Below are 17,845 nucleotides of genomic sequence, written 5' to 3' on the forward strand. Positions count from 1 at the left end.
TAGTTCAGTATGGTTATTTTGCCAAGGGTGGCAACTTCGTGGTTTTTTCCCTTGGTACTTTGCATGTACCATTTGAGTAATGGGATTATTAGATGCCTTTGTCATAAATGTGAATAATTTTTTGACTCTGGTGACTCCCTTTTTATTTATTTATTTATTTATTTATTTATTTGGGTGACTCCCTTTTTAATAAGAGTTTTTCTTTTTGGTGCAAAAGTTTCAAAATTTTGTATCTTTTCCTGTGATTATTTAACCACTTTTAAGTTGGGAGCATTTCTTCTCTCTCTTGCTTTTTTTGTTAAGTGGGAATTAAAAAATTTTTATCTTTATTACTCTTTGAATTTATTTCAGTTTTATGATTTGAGATAAAGCTCTAAATTAACCTTCACCTTGTACTCCCCCAATTGCTAACCAGTTGTGGCAGCACCATTAACTAATTAATCCCTGCTTCTCTTACATTAACTTGCCATGTCTGAGACATCTTATTTACTGACTCAGGACGTAGACTCCATTTTAATGTATCAAATACTGTATGATTTCTCTTATATATGCAATCTGGAAAAAAAATTTAAAAAATCACAAAAAACTAAGCTTATAGATACAGAGAACAGACTGGTAACTGCCAGAGACAGGGGTGAGGGGTGGGAAAAGAAGATGAACTTTTTTTGTTTTTAGGGGTTGAGGGGTGGAAGGAGAAGGTGAACTGTTTTTTTTGTTTGTTTGGTTTGTTTGTTTAGTTTATATAAATTGAATTTTATAAAGGTATCACATTTTTTTAAATGAGTTTTTGTTCTTGAAAAATTAAATGGATTTAATTGCTATAGGTCTAGTTCTTGTTTTTTAGAATTTTCCTTGTTTTCCATCATAGCCTACTGTTTGTCAACCTAGAAAAACTTTAGAAACTCTTCACCACCTTAGGAAGTCCATTAAGGTTTCTATCAGAATTGGAATGAACCTGTATATTAAGTTGAGCAAGAATTGACAGATTTAGGGGCACCTGGGTGGCTCAGTGGGTTAAAGCCTCTGCCTTCTGCTCAGGTCATGATACCAGAGTCCTGGGATCGAGCCCTGCATCGGGCTCTCTGCTAAGCGGGAAGTCTGCTTCCTCCTCTCTCTCTGCCTGCCTCTCTGCCTACTTGTGATCTCTGTCTGTCAAATAAATAAATCAAATCTTTAAAAAAGAAAAAAAGAATTGACAGATTTATATGCTTAGTTGAGGCATTCTAGAACATGTGTCTTTATAATCCATTTTTAGACATGTTTTCCTAATGAGGTTACATATTTCCTTTTATGGTTATTCTTAAGTATTTTAATTGTATATGTAAGCTCTCCTTTGGAAATGTTATTTAATAAGAAATTATTGTTGGTATGTAAGGATGCTGTTATTTTTTACTTTTTGCCATGTTACATCTTGCTAATTCATTATATTCTATCATTTGGTATTTCTATTTGCTTCTTTATTGCAGCTATAATTCTTACATGTTCTATTGTTGTACTGCTTACCCATATGTTATTATAAGTGACACCCTGGCACACTTTGAAAATAAGTAGTTTTCTATAGCTTTGTTACTTGTAATAACCTGATTAGGTGCATTAAACATTCTTTTTTGATTTACATGTAAAATTCCAAAGCTCAGTTTTCAAGAGTTGGTATCTTTGAGCCCCGATCAGAAAGAAAAATGAGCAAAGTGTATTTTGATTTACTGTTTTGTAGGATAAGACTTATCTGTAATAATTTTTTTTTTTTTGGTAGTTCAAAGGATTTGATCCAAATCAGCTAACTGTCGCTACATTACTATTTGAGGGCGACCGTGAGAAGGTTCTTCAACATGAAAAACAAGTGTATGACATCGCTGCAAAATTTGGGTATGGCTTTTAGTTCATAATGGCAAGAGAATGTTAATCTAAAATTCTGGTATCAGGGGCATCTGGGTGGCTCACTAGGTTAAGCCACTGCCTTTGTCTCAGGTCATGATCTCAGGGTCCTGGGATTGAGCCATGCATGGGGCTTCTCTGTTCAGCAGGGAGCTTGCTTTCTCTCTGCCTACTTGTGATCTCTCTCTCTCTGTCAAATAAATAAATAAAATCTTTTAAAAAATAAATAAATAAAATTCTAGTATCTGTAAACAGTTGTTAATGTATCCTTTCAAGTATTAAATTTGGGTAGTATATGATAGTCAACTTAAAATGTGTTGGTTTAAAAAAAAATGTGTTGGTTTATATCTAAAATTTGTGATCATATATATGATATTAAATATTTTATTATATTTTTCCATTAATGCTGATTTTATAATGTTTGCTTTCATTGTACTAGAGTAAAATATGAAAAATTCATAGTCCTCTTACTATTTAGTGGTAATTGTATATGTATAAAACATGTTATTAGTATGTTTTTAAAAGGAAATTTTTTAAACAAAAGAATTTGATAAATTTTCTATACTCCGCCCCTTGTCACTTACTGTTTTGTGCTGGTATAAAGAAACAGAAAACATTTCACATCTATAACCAACTGAATAATGATTGGGTGGTTTCTTTCTGTCTGCTTGATGGATTATGAGATTGATTGATGAGAACTATAGTGAAAATGCCATTTATCAGGACTACATTTTTTTCCTTTCCTTTCTAAGTACATAAATTAAGTTTCCTGGATAACATTTTCCTTTTTTTATTTCAGAGCTTAAAATATACATTATGTTTAATCTGAGTTCTTTGTAAATATTTACTTTAATTTCCCTTTTTTGCTATTATGAAAATAAATGGGCACTTAATTTGTAGCCTTGTCTTTTAGAATGCCTCACTTTTATGTATTTTTCTCACATACAATATTCAGCCCTTCATTGTTAGGATTTTCTGAACTTAGTGTTTAAATGCAGAATTCTTGGAAAAAGATCTAATCTTGGGCTTAATTTTTAGTTTACTTTTGTACTGTTTTTGAGTATTGCAAATTAATTTCTCGGTTTTATTTTTACCTTATTCTGAAATTGGCAAGTGGAATTTCTTTAGTAAAAGATGAAATTAATTAATCTTTCACTTTTCCTCTTTCACAGTACCTTTTCTGAGAATTACTGATTTTTTAACTAAGTTAGTTAAGAGTAATTGTGCTATAAAAGTTCAGTTAGTAACTGAAAGGCTTAGATTACAGGCTAATCTCTGAATTTATTTTTGAAATGTACGTGTACCTACTTTTTAGTTTCTAAGTTTTGGGAGTTTATACAAAATTTGATTTTTAAACTTATTTCCTAAAATCCATGGTGTTAGAAAAAATTAAGGTGGTTTAGATGAAAACCTTTTATATCTAAAGTAAATCTTTTATTTCTGTTCTAACCTTAAAAAGAGGTTGAAACTTAAAAATATTTTTTATATATTTAAATAAATATTTAAAAATATTTTTATATATTTAAATATTTATTTATTTATTTATTTAAAGATTTTATTTATTTGACAGAGAGAGAGATAACAAGTAGGCAGAGAGAGAGGAGGAAGCAGGCTCCACTCCGAGCCGAGAGCCCGATGTGGGACTCGATCCTAGGACCCTGAGATCATGACCTGAGCCGAAGACAGAGGCTTAACCCACTGAGCCACTCAGGCACCCTATATATTTAAATATTTAATTGGTATTTCAGAATTGTTCAGCAGCACTTGTAGGGAAATGTACACTATAATATTTGAATCATGATATATAAATAAGGTAAATTTGCTTAGCTTCACCTTAATCCCTTGGTCCTCAACCTACTTCCCACACACACCCCCACACATAGATACACATGTACAGAAATTCTACTTTATAGTATCTTTAAGTGTCATTACAATTCAGAGTAGCCAGCAGAATCATTAGTCATTTGCTACATTTCCTATTGGACTGGGTGGGTAGGATGATGGCAAAATGCCTTTTCATGTGAGATAAGACATAATTTTTATAGGACATGTCCTGTCTTCTCTTGGATATCACTGCTGATGCCTAGTATATACTAGATGCTTGATTGAACATTTGTTGAAAGAATTAAGGAAACAATATTTTTCCCTAACAATTTTTATTCTGTTTCATATATGCCTAACTGCTGTGCCCCTCTTTAATCTTTAGGTATTTATCATAGCCATTTTGTCAGTTTTAAGTTGAGCCGCCAACTGTCATGAATTCTACTGTCATATAATTTGTCTTGTTTTTCCCATGTAATTCCGGTCATTTACAACTTAGAAGTTAAAAATGAACTTCCTTAAGATGCATCCAGGTCTTTTTAGATACTGATACTGAAGCCTCAGAACTACTGAGTTCATTCGAGTTATCTGTTGATATCAAACAAAACATATCAAAATCATCCATTAAAATAGGTTATAGTAAGTGAGATACCTATTTAAAGCAAGGGCAAAACATTAAATTCAAACTCTGATTGGGGTCTCGTTTTTTGGCTATTATTATTTGCTACTTACTAGTTATGTTATAATTAGTTTCTTAATGTACTTTCATCCTGGTTTCCTTCATTTGGATGCAGAAATCTTCTGTATTAACAATTGGCTGTCATTAGGCAGATGACTTAGGGCTATTTTGGTTTTGATTTGATTTGATACTTGGAAATATCTTCATATTGTTTTCTAGCAGAAGTCCGGGTTTTCTCCGTGTTTCTCCCTAGGCAGTAGTTCTTTGTTCTAATCACTGAAAGATTCAGGGATATTTTTCTTACTTAAGATGTCACTTGGCCAATCCTTGCTCCCCAATGAATGATTTCTTCTGCATAACTAAAAAGCAGCATAAATTTCTTTCTGCTGAAGTTTGATTAGTTAGTTTAGTTCGCGTATTTTATTTTGAATTAGGACATTATTCATCTATCCTTTATTTTCTGTTCTTTTGTTTTATCTTCTGTTCCTACCACCTCATTAGCTTTGAATTGATTATTTTAAATAAAGTACTCCCAACAGTTTAGACATTTTTAAGTGTTATCTTAGCCATTTTTCCTTCTTTCCTTATACCCCTACCCTAACACTGTTACATACCTTTGAACACGTATGCGCCAATGGAACATAATAGGCAACTGTTGAATAATCATATTTTGGTTGTTTATCTATGTTTGCTAGCAAAATACTTTAACTTCTCTAAGGGTTAAACAGAATAAACATTCCCTGTCAGCGATCATGATGGATGTATTGACATTTATCATAGAACTTAAGGTAATGTGTTATTGTTATTTTTAAAGTGTGTGCTTAAGTTGTTTAATGTAATTCAACATGAGAGTGATTAGGTTCACCAGATGGCTTTTTTATATAAAAAGATTGTCTCTCATTCCTCTTTCATTAGTCTTTCCAGCCCTTTCTCATGAAACAGGTTTAAATTTGTTTAAGAACCTTGTTAATTGATGTTTGAGATTTGTGGAGGGGAGTAGGAAGTAAGAGATGGATATTGCTACTTTGCCATAAAGTGGTTTGAACCTTAGTATACTTTTAAAGTTTCTCACAAATAGAAAATCTGGAATTAGAAAAATTTTAGACATATTTTATTTAGAATTAATTCTATATAGCAATCCTCACCAGTGAACCAATTACTACTTGGATCCAAGTTAAATACCAAAATGGCTGCAAAATGGCAAGTTAGAAGCATTTAATTTCTACACCCTACTCTTGTTTATACATGGTATTTTAAAGTAATCCTGTCTAGAAGATAGAGTTCTGAAAGTTACAGAAAGAGAAAGAGAAGGCGAAAGAGAGAGAGATCGAAATTACAGAAAGCTAAATTTGCCAGAAAACCTGTGATTCTGAAAAGCAAGCCTAGAATGACTTTTCTTCTTCTTTGGGATTTATGAGTAATTAGAATGACTTTGTTTTTTTCCTGTTTTGGATAAGAAAATGCATGTTTCTATGTGGTTTGTCACACTGAATTCCAAAGTGAAGCAGATCTTCCCACCCCACCATATGTTAGAACAGGATCTAAAGAAAAATAGCTTGACATGGGATTGCAGAGTAGGACTTTTTCTCATCTTGATTTAAGAGAGACAGGTCTACTAAATGTCCCTACCTGTTACTTCCCACCAAATACCTGCTTAGAGCGTGCCTCCTCAGGGATTCCCAGCACAGGTCTCCTGCACCCTTTGCTAGTCTTCACTGTCCTTTCTTTCTGCTGCTAGGCCCAAGATGAATTGTTCCTGTTTCCTAGTTCAGTAGTGTTTTTTCTTCCTTGGACTCAGTGTCTGATTCTGCTTCATATAGACTCAGATATTTTCCTCCATGCACTTACCTTACCACAGCAACCTTCTGACTTGTTTGCTTCTTGTTTTGGAGCTTTATTTGACCTCCTACCCTGACCTCAAATCCATATATATTCAATCCAGAATTATATTATTTCTTCTTACTTTTCACTCTCAACTGGTTGACTTTAAGTTTTGTCTTCTTTGGTCATTAACATTTAGTAATACAAACAGTGCCCCCCCACCCCCCCACCCCCTGCCAATTTCATTTCATTGTATTCCATTCCCAAGTGGTTGTAAGGCTAGAGCTGCTCCTGTCAAGTGTTTGCCACTTCCCTGGGTGATACTGATTTGTTTATAGGCAGCTATATTCTAAGTCAGGAAATCTGATTTGGCCCTTACATCTGAGCCTAAAATTGCCTTACAGTATTTATGTAATATAAGGGTACATCTATGCAGTATTACTTACTTACTGCTAAATCCAAGCAAAACTTAGGGGGAAGCAAGAACTTAACTCTAAGGTGTTAATCGAAGCAATAAGAAAATTGATTCTTCCAGAGAAGGCTCAAATAACAGAGGTTCAAGACCTGAGTCTTAGGCAACATTGTGGTTAAGGGCTTAGCATGCTGAGACCAAGGAGGTGTAATTATGGCATTCTGCAGAGAGACAGAGAAGATAATCACCCATTATGACCCAAGAAAGTCACATGAAAGTACACTTTTCTTTTCATCTGGTTTTATTGAGGGATTTTTTTTTTCCCATGGGCACTTTGGGTTGACTAAGAATAGTTAAAATTTAATTTCTGTCTGATAATGGGAACAAGCGAAAGTGAAAGCTCTTTACTGAAGGTAGTAGAATAAAAATGACTTTCACAAAGCAGAGTACTTGGACTGAATTATATGTCATATGGGATTAGTTCTAACTAGATCACCAAATACAGTTTCTGTGGATAAAACTACTTTCAAACAGAAATGAATAGTTCATAGTAATAAAACCTTACCTGTTTTCTTTTGTCTGTATGTTGCTTCATAAACTTTAATATTTCTGTGTACATATATTTTGTCTCATTTAAGTTACAAGTTTCATAAAATAAACACTGTGTCTGTTACTTCATATGCAGTGTGCATGAGTATGCAAAAAACTTTTTGGCATTTGGAAGATGTCCATCATTGTACATCTTTATATGTTTATAAGACTATAATGACACATGAATATATGGATAAGAATATATGAATAAAATAAGAGTATTTTAGGTATCTTGTTATGCTTGTGAAGTTTATTAAAGTTTTCTTAAATTTGTTTCTCCTGGCTAATTCTCTGTTGCCAGTATGGGTAGAAGTAGTTGAGTTCATATGAGTCAGTTTTATTAGTTTGATAGATAAAAGTTTGAAATTAATGACCAAACTGAAATATTATAAGTATTTTTAGGTTTTTGTTATCCAAGCTCATTCTTTTGACAGCTCTTTGATACATTTGTGATAAATTAGATTAAAATAAAAATGAGGGCACCTGGGTGGCTCAGTGGGTTAAGCCTCTGCCTTCAACTCGGGTCATGATCTCAGGGTCTTGGGATCGAGTCCCACATCGGGCTCTCTGCTCAGCGGGGAGCCAGCTTCCCCCTCTCTCTGCCTGCCTCTCTGCCTACTTGTGATCTCTCTCTGTCAAATAAATAAAATCTTAATAAATAAATAAATAAATAAATAAAATAAAAATCAGATGCAATGTAATATTTGTAAGCAGTTATCTTCAGGTGTCATATTAGTTTGGTTAGTTTTATATATATATATATATATTTTTTAAAGATTTTATTTATTTATTTGACAGAGAGAGATCACAAGTAGATAGAGAGGCAGGCAGAGAGAGAGAGAGAGAGAGGAGGAAGCAGTCTCCCTGCTGAGCAGAGAGCCCGATGTGGGGCTCGATCCCAGGACCCTGAGATCATGACCTGAGCCAAAGGCAGCGGCTTAACCCACTGAGCCACCCAGGCGCCCAGTTTTATATATTTTTAATAAACACATATGATATATATTCACAGTTCGTTCTTTAATTACAGTGGATTGGCAGCTGGAGAAGATAATGGGCAGAGAGGTTATTTGCTGACCTATGTCATCGCATACCTTCGAGTAAGTTATCTCGTATTTCCCTTGTCAGTTTATGTTGCAGACCATACTTTTCCTTACTTTGAATGAATAAAATTATTTTCTTAAATTTTAATCTAGTATGGTGTACCACATCATTTTACATGAATGTAGGACTAGCTTACAAGTGTTCAGAAGCCCAGTGAAATCTTCCTTCTATGTTTTCGAGGAATTTAAAGATTATTTAGGTCATTCTACTCTGACTAGTTCATAATCTCTTCTAAAGATATATAATCTTTCTTTAACTCTTTAAAAATTGGTATTTAACTTGGTTCCACGTAGTAATTGGTTCACTGGTGATGCTTGCTATATAAAATTAAATCTAAATAAAATAATTTGTCTAAAATTTTTCTAATTCCAGATTTTCTATTTGTGAGAAACTTTATTAGTCATGTTGATCAAGAGTCTACTATATAAAGACAATATTTTGATCTTCCTGTCAAAAAAAAAAAGTCTACTATCCTTACTGATAAAGTATTCTTTCAGAAGTTTATTCATTTATTTCATTTTGTTTTTCTACTTTGGCTATAATAAACTCAAGTTTTATAATTGTTTTTGCTCTTATTAGGGTTACATCTTGAAAATATTGCTTGTTTATGTAATTTGAAGGGTCTTATTTTAAAAAGTCATTCCTTAGATGTCCTACTGAGAATTTAACTTTCCTAAGTGCTGAATTTTCTAAATATTCACTTGGAAATTGTTCTGAAGGAAATATATAAACTTATATAAAATTTGTTTTTACTTCTCTAAGAAAGCTTGGATTGTGTTCTTATTTTATTTTTTTTTAAGATTTTTATTTATTTATTTGATAGAGATCTCAAGTAGGGGGAGAGGCAGGCAGAGAGAGAGAGAGAGAGAGGAGGAAGCAGGCTCCCCGCTGAGCAGAGAGCCCGATGTAGGGCTCGATCCCAGGACTCTGGGATCACGACCTGAGCCGAAGGCAGAGGCTTTAACCCACTGAGCCACCCAGGCGCCCCTGTGTTCTCGTTTTAAAATTAACTTAATCCTTGGGGCACCTGGGTGGCCTAGTCGGTTAAGCATCTATCTGCCTTCAGCTCAGGTCATGATCCCAGGGTCCTGGGATTGGCCCCGTATTGGGCTCCCCGCTCAGCAGGGAGCCTGCCTCTCCCTCTGCTTCTACCTGTCACTCTGTCTACTTGTGCTCTCTCTCTCTGTCAAGTTAATTTTTTAAAAAAATCTTAAAAAAATAATTTAATCCTTGGTAAGATCTAAATTTTAGGTTGCAGTAATGTTGAAGCATATACGTTTTCCTGGGCAACTCCATTCTTCCATGCTGATAAGGAAAATTACATTTATTGCTTGTATGTTATGTTCGAAATTGTGATTAAGGGATTTACAGATCATGAAAAGTAATAGGTGATTTTAGGTCTTATTAATAATGTTTACTTCCATAGACTATTACTACCCCAAGCTCTCCCATAGTAAGCAATCTGAATATATATAAATGTTTTGTTGGGCATTTTCTCTAAGTATATTGACCATTTTCCCATAATACTGAATTTAGAATTCTAGAAAATGAAATGTAACTGTAACAAGTACAGCATAGACACTGTTAAAACGGAATTAGAAGCAATTTTGAGATTTGGGGCGGAGTGATTATTTGTTTTGTCTTATTTTTTATTTTCCCAGTGCTTAATACCTTGTCACCAAGTGTATGTACTACATAAGTGAATGCAGAAGAGAAAATCCACATATTTTAGATCAGTAATTTGGGGATTTTTCCTTTCAACCAGTGGTAGAATTGAAATGATTCATTTTGCTAGAAGTGAAAATTTAACATGTATTGATTTTTCTACTTATACAATTTTCTTTCCTATCTTTGCACTTCTGTGGTGGCTTATGAATTGCCTTTTCCAGTTTTGGTATTAAAGCAGAATTGTATTCTGGTTAAAGAAATTTGGGCGCCTGGGTGGCTCAGTGGTTTAAGCCACTGCCTTCGGCTCGGGTCATGATCTCGGGGTCCTGGGATCGAGTCCCACATCAGGCTCTCTGCTCGTCGGGAGCCTGCTTCCCTCTCACTCTCTCTGCCTGCCTCTCTGCCTACTTATGATCTCTCTCTGTCAAATAAATAAATAAAATCTTTAAAAAAAAAAAAAGAAATTTGTATGGTAAGTTAGTTACCAAATAAGAATTATATCTTGTGTATTATAAAATATATTTTCCTAGCAGAGATGCTTCCAGATATCCTATCTTATTTAGTTACTACAAAGAGAGCACTATATTTTCTAATTTGTTTTTAAAGAAAAGTTGATTTCAGGAGAGAGATACCTTCTTCCTTTAGTCCCCCTCCCCCACTTCTCTGTTGGCCTGGTCCTTCCATCCTCCTGACCACTTTTTAATGTTGTTTAATTTGCTGTTTAGGTTACTAAAAAATCAGTCTTAGTATCTACATGTACTCAGACAGTTCTTAGATAGAGACTCCATTCCTTGGAGAAATATTTAAATTTCTGCCATGTGTCAGGCACATTGCCTGGTGTGTGAAGACAATAAGACAGTAAGACAGACAAAATTCCTGTCCTCCTGGAGGTTATAGCTCACTCTCAGGGCCACTTTCTAGTGCTTTTATAGAATGGAGAGTAAAGAGCAGTGGAGGTTACATTAGAAACAGGTAATACTAAAAATTATGTGAAATACTAGCAATATTATAATAGTATTAATTCTTCTGTGCCTGTTGTAATATCTTGATTTTTGTATATATGTTTTAACAGGACTTGGGTTTGGAATACTATGTATTAGGAGAGTCTTTCGAGACTTCTGCTCCTTGGGACAGGTAAAATATAATAAAATGCCTAATATTATTCAAATATGCTATAGGAGTTGCTGAAATAATGTATCTTTGTACATGAATATACAAATTTTTAAATTTTTGTAAAGAAACACTTTAAATTAATATCTTTGGGATGCCTGGGTGGTTCCAGCCAGTTGAGTATCTGACTTTCTGTTTCAGTTCAGGTCATGAGATTGAGCCCCTGCATTGGGCTCTTGACTCAGCAGAGGGTCTGCTTTAAATTCTCTCTCTCCCTCTCTCTCTCCCCTCCCCTCCACTCGTGTTCTCTCTCTAAAATAAATAAGTCTTTAAAAAAATCAATATCTTCTTCAGAATGTCATATTTGTGAGCCTTTTTGTTTGTTTGAGGCAGATTTGTCCATGTCCCAGAGAAGAAGAAGATATTACTGAAGTCTACGTTTAAAGAATCTTATTGAGCACTTAAATGTCACTGTATAGTTTCACTAGCTTTGGTGTAAAATTTTAAGTGCTTAATAGCTTAAATGTTCTCTGAAAAGTCCCCCCAAATTTTAAAACCACTGCTAACCTTCTTTTGTAATAAATGATTTAGCTTTTGATATTTGTAGGGGTACTATTAAGTAAGATTAATCTTTTGTCTGTCAAATCTTTTGTCTCTGGATCTCCACCCTAGAAGCTATGATTGACATCCACTTTCTATTTCAGAACTTTTTCCTGAGCTTGTTACCCAAATATGGATACATCACCATTAGATCTCCTCCACTCCCAAATAGGACCTTAAAAATTATATCAAAAACTAAATAACAAAGGGCGCCTGGGTGACTTAGTTGTTAAGCGTTTGCCTTTGGCTTACGGCATGATCCTTGCCGTGGTCCTGGGATCCAGCCCACTTCCCCCCTCCACGGGAAGCCTTCTTCTCCCTGTCTCACTCCCTCTGCTTGTATTCCCTCTCTCGCTGTCTCTCTCTCTCTCTGTCAAATAATTAAGTAAAATCTTTAAAAATAAATAAATAAGTAAATCAAGCCTAAGGTTCTCTTTATTAAAAAAAAAACAAAACACTAAAAAAAAAGAAATCGGATACCTTCATATTTTAAAACAACAGTATTTTGTGGTCAAAATGAATTTTGTAATTTGATGAAATATGAATATAGTGTGTGTTTTAGTTAATAGTGATGTCCTTAGGTCAGTTTCTTAGTTTTGACAAATCTGGCATGGTTAATATAATATGTCAACCTTAGAGGATACTGGGAAAAGAGGAACTCTTTGTACTGTTTTTGTGATTTTTCTGTATCTAAAACTATTTCAAATAAAAAGTTTATTTAAAATCTAGAAAAAAGGATTAACATTTTGAATATTATCAATCCCCTCTTCCCTTTAAGAGCTATTTCTTACCTATCTGTTTTCATTGACTTTTAATATCAGTCTAGCATAGCTTTACACATAGTTCATGTCCAGTAAGTCTTTGTTGAGCTATATTTTAGCTCGGTGCTTGACAATAGGCTATTGGACATTTGGTATAACATCATGACTACTATTTTTATATTAAGGGAAATGTTTTAGACATGGACACAGGTTAGTATTCCTATAAACCCAGAATTGAATTTTCATTAACATGTTCATTATGGCTTTTTAAAAGCTTTTCAAATCCTGTAATTAAATTTATTTTGAAATTGGGCTTGCCTGAATATAAGAAATTGCCTTCAGGAGGCTTGAGTATGCTTTTCTAACTTCTGTCTTTTCTATGGCAAAAAAAGAAAGAACTTGCTCCTTTGAAGTTGTAAGTGGAAGGATGCCAGGTAAACTAGCATTTATTCACATTTTTGAAAATTTTTTGAAAACTTTGTATTGTGTTCAATGATGTTTTCTAGGGTTGTGGATCTCTGCAGAAATGTAAAAGAGCGAATAACAAGGGAATGCAAAGAGAAGGGTGTTCAGTTTGCTCCTCTTTCTACCTGCAGGTGAGTTGTTGTTGTTGTTGTTCTTATACTACTTACCCTGAAAAGAAAAACAACCCACATTTTCTAATTAGTGGAGAAGTGTAATATTTGCCAGCTGAGGAATATCTTCAGTCTATTCCATTTAGCAAGTTTTCCTAAACTTCCCTTTTGCCACCTTCTTAGGATTGTGCCACTAGGATTTTAAAGCAGTCCTTAGCACTTTAGGAGTAGAATACCTTTCCATAAGTGAGCCGTCTATCCTACTGGGACAGAACGATAGTGCAGAGCCAAACCTTGGAGCTCCTGGAATAAGTAAAGTACTCCCTCTTCATTCACTGAAGCTGTCAATCACATATATATTCAAGAAAGTATAATTTAATACACACTCAACATAACTTTTTCTTCAATAGACAAAAGGCGCTTTTAACCACTTTGTTATTGATTAAATGAATGGGCATAGAATAAAGGAATGAGTGGAGCAAAATATCCAAATAAAGATTAAGTCGTTGTTTTCAATAGATCTTTCTACAGCAATGGAAATGTTCTTTGTCTCCCCTATCTGTTATGGTAGCCACAAGCCACATGTGGCTGTGGAGCTGTTGAAATGTGACTCTGGAACTGAATTTTAAGTTTTATTTAATTTCAAATAATTTAAATTTAAAACACTCCATGTAGCTGATATCTTCCACAGTGGGCAGTTAACTGAAAGTCTTGTCCTCTTTGTTAGATAGCAGCAGTCCAAAAGGAGGTTTTTCTTGAGAAGGGGCACTTTGTAGTCAGTCTTTTCTTATTAAAAGATCTGTATAAAACACCAGAAGGTTAAATGTATGAAGACTGAATCAAGCATTTGACTTCTCTATAAAGTTATAGAATTAATTGGAATGGAGAATAAAGGGAAATTAGGGGAGATTATGTGAAGGGGATCCTTAAAGTAAATGATACAGTAGTTATCTAGCACTTTAAAATTTTTTAAACATTCTATGTTGCATAACTGCCTCTCCTCTGTGTGTGTGTGTGTGTGTGTGTGTGTGTGTGTGTGTGTGTGTGGTTTTCAGGAATATAACTCAATATTTATTATAGACATAAGCACAAATTACAATAGAAGCAAAATTAGAAGTTAAGGTAATTTGGGAAATAATGTATTATCCTTATTGTTAAGTATACCTGATGCAGGACTCTAAACAACAGATATACTTCACCAAAATACCATTTTTGTATATTTCTATTTGTGATGCTTGTTCTGATTTGCTCAGAATCACTTAATCTTAGCCTGGGAAGGCAGACCTGGGCCTAATCCAGCTCGAGAACCAGGCCCTGCTGGCCACTGTTTGGCCATGGCAACTTCCTGTTTACTTTTAAATTTCTTTCTTTTGTAACACTACATGTGTATGACAGATGAAGGCGCTGTTTTACTGTTTATTAGTAATTTAATCTCTTAGAGCTCAGAGTTTATCGTTAGTAAGGCAGTGTAATACCATCTACTTGATGAGGCTTGTCAGTCTGAAATGTGAGAGAGGGTATGTGAAGGGCTATATGAATGCCATTGAATTGTTGTGAGGTCATTACATGAAACTTGAGGTAGACAACCTATACTAGTGCTAGTGAGGGAAATTTAGGTGTTGTTTTTTTTCTCCAATGACAAATCCTCATGAAGGCATCCAGTTGTTAAGTCGCTTGATAATTTGCATATATTTCATTTGTAAGACTACAAATATTTCTGTGCTTTTCAGACTGCTATTTCTTTTGATTTTTTTTCTTTTTTCTATCTTTTATATCCTCATCTTGTACTTCCCTACTACCAGATTGTATTTCTTAGTTCTACTTATTGCCCCCTTTGGGACAGAGATCTTTCAGAATTTGCTAAATTTTTATGCTTTTGCTGGGGTAAGAAAGCAAAATTCTAACATGAGATCTGAGAGAATCCTCTTAGACATTAAACGTTCATGTCAGCTTGAAAGATCTACTTGAAATTGTGTTTTTGGCTTCTGTGTGGGACGGAGAGTATCAGGGTTTGATGACATTTCAGGAAGTACTGAACCTATGTATTAATTTGTGTATTAACATGTTTTAGAACAAGTGTATTTGGGGATGAATCTAAAAACATAAAAGCTCAAAATGTGGATTATTGACTGGTCATTTGATATCTAAAGGAAGGGAAAAATAGGGACCTTGCTTTGTACAATAAAGAACTTATAACTTGATAAACCTGCTGGTAACCTAGTGACTGATCTTGGAGAGAACTTCTCCAAATAAAGGTGTAACAATATACACCTTTCTTTCTCCTTCTCTCTCTCTCTCTCTCTCTTTTTCTTTCTTTCTTTCTCTCTTTTTAAATTTGGAGATGTCTTTTAAAGTAAGTTTTTATCTTAAAGTCTAAGAAAAAATTTTCTGTTCGTTTATATTATGAACCCAAATTGATGCTTAATTCTTTTGATAGTCTGGTCTGCTATGCCTCCTACTGTAATACTGAGAGCAAATCAGGCCTAATAATCCAAAAGTCATTTGTTACCAGTAAAATTTGAAATACTTTAAATAATGGAATCTATTTTTTTGTAGTTGAGAATTTTTTTATTCCTTTGTTTTACCAAGTAGCGACTTAATAATTTTGTCCCCTCCTCCTTCTTCTGCCCCACCTCCCTATTTCTCTGTCCAGACTTCTCCCCTTCCATTATGAGAATATCACTGTGACAAACCACTACTTACTGTAAGTTACTGGGAAGGAAAATATTCTGCCCTCAGGATACCACAAGTCTTGGATCTTCAGAAGGATCTCATAAGGGCTTTAACTAAGGCTCTTTATTATGTATTGTAGGTAGATAGACTAAATTTGACATATGTCATTTATTAAGCAGCTATATTTTTAAGAATGATTTTCTGATAAAAGCTTAAATGCTCAGCTTCTGTGATCATTTTATAAAACCAAAATTTAGAATGTACAGTCTAGTTATTTGAATGGTTTTGGTAAGGAATTGTAAATATACTTCTTGTATCTCATACTTGATAAAATTAACATTTAACCAGAGTTTGATTTTGGTTTAGTTTGATTTGAGCCGCTTAATAGTGTGGGCCAAGGAGATTGTTGTGTGTTGAATGTAAATGTTGAATGTGTGAGATACATTTTTTAAACCTTTTAAAAATTTATTCCAAAATTAACTTGAAATAATTATAGCTCTCATTGAAATCAAAGATCCCAAGGAAAATAACTAGCTGTAGGGTACATTTATTGGGTTCATTTATTTCATTTCTGTCCATTAAAATGTACTTTATACTGGAATAGAAATTCTAATTCTAAATTTTCTGAAGTTTTATGGGAAGGAATTCCTGGCCAGTGAGTCTAACATAAGAACTCCAAAAATTTATTAGAAATTAAAGAATAATGTAATGACCTTGGCAGGCTTGCTATCAGTTGTCCAGATAATTTTGGAAACTGTTGGTATTTAAGTGTCTTAAATGATAGCATTGATCTATTAAAAGGTATAGACCTGAGTCAGTTTCTGAAGTAGATCCAAATTGAGGTTTTCAAAAAAATGGTTTTTTTATTATTTTTACTTTGTCTTTGAGTTACTGATCAGTGAAACTTTGTTATATGACTTTTAGAAGCCTGTTTATCTATTGAAACTGAACTCTGTGGTATAGATCCTAGATTTGTTGGAAGGTAGCAATGCTCTGTTAGTATTTAGTTGTGTTTTCTATTTATTGATATTGATTCAAATATGAGTGATACATATTTTACTAACTGCTATAAACTCATTTCATTCAGGTATCCTTTCAATGTATTTAAATTTGATTATTCCTAAATGATAGTGCCCTCATAGTTAAAACTGTTCTCCAGTTTTTCTTAAACCGTGTAAATCTGGTATTTAAAATGTAAACATTCAAGGGATCTTTTTTATGAGTGTGAATTAACACTAGAAGAAACACACAGCTGGCAAATTGACAGTAGCATTGTTAAACAGTTCATTTCTTCTGTGCTAAGGCACCTAACATTTGGCCTAAAAGGCCATTAAAATTTTAGATTAGATTCTATTTGTATTGTTGTAGTAAAAAGAGTATTTCCTCTGTATGCTCCTTCTGTTAAATTAAATTCTTTGTAGGAACCTCAGTAAATTGCACTCACAGATCTATGATTATCTTAGCCCTCTTTTAAATGCTTCACCTAATTGCACTTTGAAAGCCCAGATATATGTCATATATATGATTTAATAATCTAATGTGCGGGGCGCCTGGGTGGCTTAGTGGGTTAAGCCGCTGCCTTCAGCTCAGGTCATGATCTCAGGGTCCTGGGATCGAGTCCCGCATCGGGCTCTCTGCTCAGCAGGGGCCTGCTTCCCTCTCTCTCTCTGCCTGCCTCTCTATCTACTTGTGATCTCTCTCTGTCAAATAAATAAATAAAATCTTTAAAAAATAAATAAATAAATAAATAATCTGATGTGCTTGGTATCGTTTGTAAACACATATACAACATGCGCATATATGGGACCTAGAGTAAAACCTTCAGAGACAGTATTTTAAAGCCATGTTACTGCATTCGATCTGATCATGCAATTTGTTTCCAAAGTTCTTAATAATTATTAATATGAAGTTAGTGAAGATGCTGTATTTTACCCAGCCTGATCATTTTTGGTATTTGAACATTTCTCTTATTTCCAAGGTTTACTTTCTCATGCCTATTTTGTTGACTTTGAGGAAGTTTAGAAGGCTTATGATAGATCACCAAGTCCCATCTACTCTGTTTGGGGACTTCATTAACTTCCCTATACTTTGTAACAAAACCAAACCAAACCAGTCTCTTCTGAGGAGGTAGGGTTTTTGTTTATTTCAGATCAATTGG

General features: G+C 34.0%; 1 protein-coding gene across 2 annotated transcripts in view; it reads left to right on the forward strand.

Annotated features, from left to right (window-relative positions):
* The window catches only part of AGPS (alkylglycerone phosphate synthase), a 148,884-nt gene that overhangs the window by 107,419 nt on the left and 23,620 nt on the right, over positions 1–17,845 (forward strand). For both annotated transcript variants that reach the window (XM_046019212.1, XM_046019213.1), the window contains 4 exons: positions 1,754–1,866; positions 8,227–8,296; positions 11,041–11,102; positions 12,946–13,035. In XM_046019212.1, the coding sequence (XP_045875168.1) occupies positions 1,754–1,866; positions 8,227–8,296; positions 11,041–11,102; positions 12,946–13,035 (335 nt within the window). The remainder of the gene's footprint in view (positions 1–1,753; positions 1,867–8,226; positions 8,297–11,040; positions 11,103–12,945; positions 13,036–17,845) is intronic.

Source organism: Meles meles, chromosome 9 (assembly GCF_922984935.1).
Source record: "Meles meles chromosome 9, mMelMel3.1 paternal haplotype, whole genome shotgun sequence".
Taxonomy (NCBI): Eukaryota; Metazoa; Chordata; class Mammalia; order Carnivora; family Mustelidae; genus Meles; species Meles meles.